At 24.3% G+C, this 8,700-nt stretch overlaps 3 protein-coding genes across 10 annotated transcripts in view; 2 read left to right on the forward strand and 1 right to left on the reverse strand.

The window, feature by feature from the left end:
• LOC102680327 (protein GPR107) overlaps window positions 1-2,620 on the forward strand; it is a 7,792-nt gene extending 5,172 nt beyond the window's left edge. Inside the window, exons 8-11 of one of the 4 annotated variants that reach the window (XM_006607941.2) lie at window positions 675-947; window positions 1,043-1,212; window positions 1,448-1,609; window positions 1,690-1,739. In XM_006607941.2, coding sequence (XP_006608004.1) covers window positions 675-947; window positions 1,043-1,212; window positions 1,448-1,598 — 594 coding nt within the window. In that variant the 3' untranslated portion in view covers window positions 1,599-1,609; window positions 1,690-1,739. Of the gene's footprint in view, window positions 1-674; window positions 948-1,042; window positions 1,213-1,435 lie in introns of all 4 variants that reach the window. The other 3 variants (XM_006607940.2, XM_031510383.1, XM_031510374.1) reach the window with 3 other exon arrangements.
• The window catches only part of LOC102680551, a 13,783-nt gene extending 7,252 nt beyond the window's left edge, over window positions 1-6,531 (reverse strand). Inside the window, exons 1-3 of one of the 4 annotated variants that reach the window (XR_004150481.1) lie at window positions 6,044-6,531; window positions 4,393-4,545; window positions 4,284-4,301 (exon numbers count right to left, since the gene is read on the reverse strand). Coding sequence is in view for 3 of the 4 variants with exons in the window: in XM_031510398.1 (XP_031366258.1) it covers window positions 4,393-4,406 (14 nt within the window). In the remaining variant the exon portion in view is untranslated. Of the gene's footprint in view, window positions 1-4,283; window positions 4,302-4,392; window positions 4,546-5,945 lie in introns of those variants that run through there. The other 3 variants (XM_031510398.1, XM_031510396.1, XM_031510394.1) reach the window with 3 other exon arrangements.
• The window catches only part of LOC102679849 (probable G-protein coupled receptor B0563.6), a 26,328-nt gene continuing 21,879 nt past the window's right edge, over window positions 4,252-8,700 (forward strand). The window contains exon 1 of one of the 2 annotated variants that reach the window (XM_006607937.2): window positions 4,252-4,335. The gene's annotated coding sequence lies outside the window, so the exon portion shown is untranslated. Of the gene's footprint in view, window positions 4,336-8,087; window positions 8,363-8,700 lie in introns of those variants that run through there. The other variant, XM_031510414.1, reaches the window with a different exon arrangement.

An 8,700-nucleotide genomic window follows, 5' to 3' on the forward strand; every position in this document is an offset into this window, starting at 1 on the left:
TTTATACATATGCAATTGTGATAGTATAAACATGTGATCACTACTTATCTTTGTTGATATAAACACATCGCATTACTAATACATATAACGGGTGAATCAGTCAAACAGCTATTTAATTCTTTATGCATTACAGATTTGAAATATCCCACTTAATCCATACAAAATTTGAGCGTTCTATAAAAATTATTATATTTGTTAGTATCTATTTATAAAAGAATTTTTATTTTTTTAGATTTTCGAAATCCGAAAATAAATATAAAACGAATGATAAAAAAATCGATATCTTTAATTATTATAATTTCGATCGAAATCTTTTGTAAATAAAATCATTTAATGTTTATAAGAATTAAATAGATAAGATATATAAGAAAAAGAAGGAGATACTTTAATTTTATTAAAATTAAAATCATATAAATATGGTAATTGCTAAATGATTATATATCATTCCAAATATTGCGCGAAAATTTTAATTGGAATGCTTAAGATCGTTGTTCTTTCATATCTTACAAGAATATTGGAAAAAATATAAGAATATATACATTTTCATAAGAATATGATACTTAAGATATTTAAGTGATCCTCTTTCTGTAATTGAATCAATCCTGTATTTAATATTGTGAAAAATAAAGTGAGGAAAGTGATGGATAAATATTTTACAGATATTATTTTTTTAGGTATTAGCAAATGTGGCAGAAATAATAATCGAAGAAAGTGAAGAAGGAGATATTGAATACAAAACGTGGCGAGATGTTTTTATTCTTGTGGATTTGCTTTGTTGTGGTGCTATTATATTTCCAGTAGTTTGGAGTATTAAACATGTAGAAGAAGCTGCTCATATAGATGGCAAGGCAGCTGTTAATTTACGCAAACTTAAGCTCTTTAAACATTTCTATATTATGATATTTTCTTATATTTACTTTACAAGAATTATAGTGTACTTACTTAAGGTATTTTTTATTGTTGTAATTACGTTTCCCGTTATTTCTTTTCATTGCTTCATTTGAAAAAGATCTTATTTTCGATTATATATTCTATTTTATAGATTACAGTACCTTTTCAATATGAATGGTTAGATGAAATGTTCCGAGAAATGTCTACATATGTCTTTTTTGTCCTTACTGGATATAAGTTCCGAGCAGCATCCGCAAATCCATATTTTACATTAACTAACGATGAGATTCAAGCTGATGAGGATGATGAGATGGATGTCGTGTGAGTATTCATTTTATTTAATATTTTTTTATATATTTGAAAAAATCCCATTATCATATTAAAGATAGTGCTTTGAATTTGATTTTATTATTTTTTTTATTATTTATTTATAAAAATTGTTTATTTGATTAATTTGGATTTGGAATTTTTTAATTCTATTATTTACATTTTATTATATATTTTATTATTTACATTTTGGCCAGTTCTAATGTGACGATCTCAGTCTTTTTTCCAGTGTTTCCGGAGGTAGTGGTATCACTGAAGGTCTCAGTAAAGTTAGCAAAGTTCCGAAAGTTTTAAGGCCCGTGACTTCAGATATTCCATCTACTAAGGAGGAGAGAGACTGTTTGTTTAATAAGACGGAAGCTTCTCATGATTACCACTGAATAATGTAGAAGTTAGTCGTAATATAACAATTTCAGTATAAAGTAACAAAAATAAAAGACTCATTTTTTGTCTTTTAATATTTTAAAACAGTGCCAGCAGTCAAAAATAACACCCAGTGTGAACGAAGTTTAAAATCTGTCGAACGAAGACAAAAATACGTAATTTAAAGTACCATCATCAATCTTTAAATTTATTTTGTATATTTTGTACAACAGAAAAATTCTTTTTATTTCTAAGAACACACTGTGTTTCTTTTTTATATACTAAATTTGCGGTAATATAAAAATTTACATTTTTAATTGATCTTAATTTGGATTTAATTCTACATCGAAATCGTTCGGTTCAACACTTAATTCAACACTATCATTTTTTTCATATATTTCATTCCACAATAGATTTTGTTATATAAATACATATATCATCTGCTTCCCAAAATGTAACCATTTGAAATTTAATGTAATTTATAATTATTGGTAGAAAATTATAGTTATTGGAAAAATTTAATATAGATGGTTTTAAAAATTTAATGTTTTGGATACGCGATATAATGTGATTATATGTTTAGAATCATACTTAAATGCAAGCTCAATGAGAGTAATTCGTGTTTTGATATACATCTTGCTGTAGCTGATTTTTCTTAGGCATTTAGTGAGAATGGAGAAACATTTCCATTTGTGTTTCCCACAACAAACTTATTTTTTTTTGAAGGAAGGACTTGCGCTGTGGCGCTTTAGCAATCTTGTGATAATCGATGCACCAAATTCGGTGTGATCCATTTTTTGTAAAGCACTTGATAACCTTTTATATAGAGATAATTATTGTGTCAAAAAAAAGTAATATGTTTTAAAATGTTTAATGTGTCCCATTATGAAATACTGTGGTTATTATTACTATTATTATATGTACTGTATACGCGTTATAGTAAATTATCGTTATATCTGTTATTATTAGTACTTTATTATATGTAATAAAAGGGACACGTAAAAAATGAAGTTGAAAAAAATAAAATGGATATTTTTATGAAATCTTTCGTTTCCCTCAAAACCACATTTCCATTTCCTATTACTTCTTTATGATTAAGAAATATAAAATAGTTATACAAATATTATTTAAACTTTAAATAGAATTTATTGATTTTATTTATTAATAGATATATATCTATTAATAAGCATTTAAAAAAAAAATAAATATTCGAAAATTATTTGAAAAGGTAAAAAATCGACTGATAAAAAATTTTGTCATATGTATAAACATATGAAAAATTATTAAAAATAGACTTAGATAAATTGTTATATTATAATCGTAATGAAAAATTATACGATAACTGATAACATTTTATAATAAATTATGAAACCACTGGTCTTGGACATATACTTATCACTTACGTAGATTGTTTATATTTATAGAAATAATATCTTAAATTTTTGTATAATAAGAAAAGATTTTATTCGTGATTTCATATTAAAATATAATTTTAATTCTAAATATTACAATCTTATGTTATACTGTATCGATATTGAGAGTGATAAAAAAAAAAAAAATTTAAAATGGTAATGGTTTTAAAGTCCTCAACTCAAATGATAAAAAAAAATGTATGTTATATCTATTCTATTTCGTTTGTACTTGCATCACTAGTATTTTTATTAAATTATATCAGTTTTTTCATAATTAGTAAATTTTATTTATAGTTTTCTTCCGCATAAAAATAAAAATTATGTATAACGAATAAATCTTTGCATAAATCGAGAGAGATAAAATATTTCTTGACATTTATATAATCTTGGCATAATCCTAATGATCATTTCAAACAAAATATTCAAAGAAAAATATTATCAAAAACTGTTTTCTCATTTATGATTTAAATTATTGTGTATATAGATTAAATTCTTTTATATTTTATATTAAAAAAAATGTATATTATTGATTCAGACGATGATAATCAATAAAAGTCTGAATTTTTCAACAAAGATGCTTTTTCAAGGCGAATGTTCAAAAACTACGATAACCTTTAGGATGGCTCATTCACTATTTCATCTTCCATCTCCGATCCCGACAGCCTCGCATTAATAAGATGGTATTGGATCGTAAGCCACGGAGAAAGCGTGTGAGTAATAAATTGTTCCATATAATCGTTTTAGTACAAGAGGATGGAAAGATAAATTTCAAACTTTGTTTTATATTTTGTAATGAATTGCAGAAATTCTAGCAAATTCCTTCTTATTATTACTTTTTATAAATTCCAATTAATATTATTTTCCTTTCCTATAAAAATATTTCATATATATGTATAAATATATTTATTTTTAATCTAATCTTAAACAATGTAATATAATTTTAGTAATTATGATTAAAAAATTATATATTTAAAAATTTAAACAAATTTAAAAATTTAGATTAAATATTTCATGTATCATTGATAGAATCCTTGAAATTCTTTGCATTTAAATTCTATGTTAAACACATCCGTTATGTCATGTAATATCCTGGAGCATGCGTCGCGAAGTCCCCGGTATCCTGGCGTCCCGGCATCCAACCTACGAAACTCATCGCAAAACTTCAGTCTGCGACGCGACGCGCTTCAAACATCTTTTCGTTCGTTTTCATTTTTCTTGTCAAAATTCAAACTTCGAACGATTTATGCAGGACGTGATTCTTTTGACAGTGTAATATTCATCTGTTTTATCTATTTATTTAATTTCAAACTATTAAAATATGTATAGAAATATGTTTCTAGAGGTACGTACGATAAAATCAAACGATATATAATCTTACATACCTCAACGATATACATACCTTACGATATACATGAAATCCTGGAATAATACGATTAATTGATTCCGTGTTATTCAAAATCATGTTATATGACTTAGAATCATATATATATGATAACTGTGTTCCGTGTATTGAAAATCAGTAAATAAATTTCATTCTGGTCCTACTGATAACCTGAAATTCAAAAAAAAGTTATTGTTAATAACAGGAATAAATAATGCTATTGCTGAATATTTGTTAACACGTTTAACACTGTCAAATGTATCATCAAATCGGTACACAATAGTAAACTCTTTCTGTTTAAATAAATTTTTACATGTAATCCCTTCATAAAAGTTTTTGTGATAATTCTAATAGGGAATATGATAAATCTGATAATAAAATTTTAATCAAATGTAAAAAATTTTTCTTAAAATTGTAAAAAATGAAGTGTGTTATTCAAGGATTGCCACTTCTCGAATCACTTGTTGCCATTTCTCACTCCAAGTATTATTTTTAGTTAGAAAATATTGTTCATTTTATGTCAAATAAAAACTGTATTAAGTTTGAAAATTTTAAATAAATATTTTTATACATATAAATTGCACTGTTTGAAGAAGGATCGCCGGAAAATTTTTTTTTGCTAGAAGAAAATTCGAGACACAAAATTAATGTAATGACAAAAAATGAACAATATATTTTTTTACTTTTATCCGTCTTTTTTAATCTCGAAAGTAGTTGCATGATGCAAACACCTGATCTACATTCAATGGATAGTGTTTGTTAAATTATGAAAACACTAAAAGCGATAAGTAAAGTTACATATTTTTCGAACAAATTTGTAGCTGCTTATTAAGCATATTTGAAGTTTAAATTAATTTCATGCGATTCAAATAAAATATACGAATCAGCAACTAACATTTATTACATTTAATTAGATTTATAAAAATTTAGATATCATTAATCAAAAATCGTCTCAAAAGATTAGCAATTTATTTTTATAAAATTATTTAAGAACAAAAAAAATTCATATTTCATTGTATAGAATTGCAAATAACATAAATTGATATAATATTAAAATATAATAATATTGAATCACTATTTGAGGAATAATATTTAAATTTAAATATACAATTAATTCTTAAGTCGTAATTCTTAAGTTGTATTACTTTTCTAACAAGTATATGATTAACATAAATATCAAATAATAAAAAAATATAAATTTCTTACAATTCGTAAAGTACCGATATTTTAGGTTAATTAAATCAATTATATTGAAGAAAATAAACAAACCATTTTACATCAAAAGCTTCTATACGATGATGAATATAAAAAAATATAGCGAAAGTTAAATTGATATCTAATTATTGCGATACTAACGTTGTTATAATAATTTCTAATGTTGTTTCACATATCGTTATTTCATTATAATTGAAAGAATATGAATTTGTTATTTCAAGTCACAATTCTTCTTTGATCTTTATCCAATTCTCATCAACTACTTTTCCGATCTTTTAAAGAAAAAAAAGAAAAAAGAAAAGTTTCTTTTTGAAAGAAGAAAAGTTTATCGATTATGGAGGACAAGTCGACACTACCTGATCGTAGAATTTCTAACCTAATTTCTGTCCTAATGTCCGTACGTTATCGATGATGTACATTCTATTCGATGAAGTAACATATAATTTTGTGGTACCATTATTACTGATGCGTTTTGGTCCCATTTGAAATCCATTCACGAATCGACCGTACCAGAGAAAAAAACAGAACGCGATGCCGTCGAACTTAAATTAAAAATGTTGCACACGAGACGTGCATCGAATAATTCAATCGAACGCGAATCAGATCGAATCGATTCGAACCATCTCGTTCCTTGTTTCGATAATATCTCGGACACCATAATGCAAACTACAGTAATATTCATGGTTATGAGAAAACTAAGAAAACTAAAATCGCGAATTTGACTCGAGAAATTTTCATATTATCGAAATTTATACGATAAAAATGAACTATTTTATTATATGTTGTGTGTATGTATTTGCAGAACAAGATAGTTTGCGATTTAGTTAGTTTTCGTGAAACTTTTGTGAAGTGCATTTAGATACATATATTGGGAATATTATCGTCATTTTTTGGTTAAATAATTATTTGTTTAAATAAAGACTGAGAAAAATAAGTAATAAGTAAGTAATAATAAATGAGAATATTTTTATTTCCTTAAGTGATAGAATTTTTTTTTGAAATGATATTTAAATTAAGAAATACTATTTTAAATATATATTTTAATACTAATTCATACAAATACTTTTTTGAAATAAGTATTTTATTGAGATAAGAAAAATAATAATAATATTTCAAATAATAGTATTTCAAATAAACAATTTTGTAACTTTAATATTTTATAATTATACTATATAATACACTAAAATTTGAATTGAATTGAATTTGTAATTTTAATAGATATTTATAATTGATAATATTTTAATTTGATAATATTTGATAATATTATCAAATTAATCTTTAAACTTCTTTTTTTTTGTATTAATTTAAATTTCTTTTTTTTATTATAGTACAGAAATTTACAATTGTGTAATATACAATTATGAAATTAGAATATAATTATATTCAATATAAAATCAAAAGTATGGATAATTAAAAGCATAAAAGCAGTGAAAATATACACAATGGTTCCTATTTCACGAGTTGTATACAAACAAAAGAATAGAATCACTACTGTGTTCTAAAAATTCACGAGCTAAAAATTAAGTTTGAACTTCATAACCTAAAAAAATTTTTTTATGAAATAAAATTTAAAATAAATTTTTGAATTTATAAATATGACACGATTATCAATTTATTTTAAATTCTAAATCTTGAAAATTTTGAGAATAAATATATATATATGTATTTATGTATTTGAGACGTAATTGTATCACATTTTAATTCAATTTGGTTTATGATTTGATTTCAGTTTGGCATCGTGTTCTTGCATAAACCTCTATAGAAAATAAGAACGATCCAGGGATCTCTGTTAATTTTCTTTCAGTCAATACTTCAGAGGAAATCCTTGCGATTGACGTGGTTGATCGAATGTCAATGTGCTAATTTCGAAGATCAGATTTCAGATATTGACTGGAAACCTACATTTAAAAAATATTTTTTTCCGTATTATGGATTTTTTTTTATCAAAGATTTCATTTAAATGAAATTTCTTATTTCTATTTTCTTATTAGCTTTTTAAGAAAATATCACGAAAATTTTCGTCAGATTAATTTTTTAGCAGGTAATTTGATAAGTTTAGAAATACGAAATTATTTTCCTGAGATTATGCTCGAATAGTTTGTTTCAAAGTAACAATTGGCATTCAAAATTGCAAAAATAAAGAATGTCACGCTATGTTTTATTAATTTATTAATTTATTTTATAGTATTTTATTCTTTTTTTTTTTTCAAGATTTATATTGTCATTTATTGTGTTTCCTTTTCATTGATTTTAATGTTGCACTTCAACGTATACATCTGAATCAGATATGAATAACATTGATAAAAAATGAAATTTGAATTGTAACTATCATACATTAAGAAAAAAATCTTTTCGCTTTCTTAAACATAATTCTGTAATAATGCAAAATATAGTAAAGTTTTGAATTGAAAAGTATTCAGAATTTAACGCTTTATCACCTAATAAAAATTTTCAAACAAAATTTTGTTTAAAACACAAAGAAAGCTGAAACTTTAAGAAGTCATTTTATTCATAATTATAATAATTTATTAAGTTTTACATAGACATAAATTTTCATTTAAACTATATTTTTCTGTTCGAATATTTTCAAGAATTATATGTCTAACTGTTGGCTGAGTATATAATTGAACTGTTAACATTGTTGACACGGAGAATACGAAACACCGGAAGTCGAGGGAATACTCTCACTAAGGTAGTTCTCGCCCACTGGTCTTTATAAACTTTGAACACAAGGGGCATAGTCAAACTGGAATATCATCAACAAATTTCCAAGGTAGAATCACTTTTTACATACAACTCAATTCTACAGAGTTTTATTCCATGATTTGAGATATCCTTTCTCCATGATATGTAATGCTACAAGTATCAATGAAAAAAGGAAGTCATAGTCATGAGATGTATAATTACGTATAATAAATTGTATAATAAATTGCGAATAATGGTTAAATAATTTGAGAATTTTTTTTATTTTTAAAGGCTCAAGGATTTTTTTCGGTTTTGATATTATCTATAATTCCATCGAAAATATATTTCGGAAAATACATGTAGATTTTATTAATATTCTTTTTTTTTTTTTTTTTTGCTAAAGTTACATTGGATAAAACTTGAAGG

Source organism: Apis dorsata, unplaced genomic scaffold, assembly GCF_000469605.1.
Source record: "Apis dorsata unplaced genomic scaffold, Apis dorsata 1.3 scaffold_25, whole genome shotgun sequence".
NCBI lineage: Eukaryota > Metazoa > Arthropoda > Insecta > Hymenoptera > Apidae > Apis > Apis dorsata.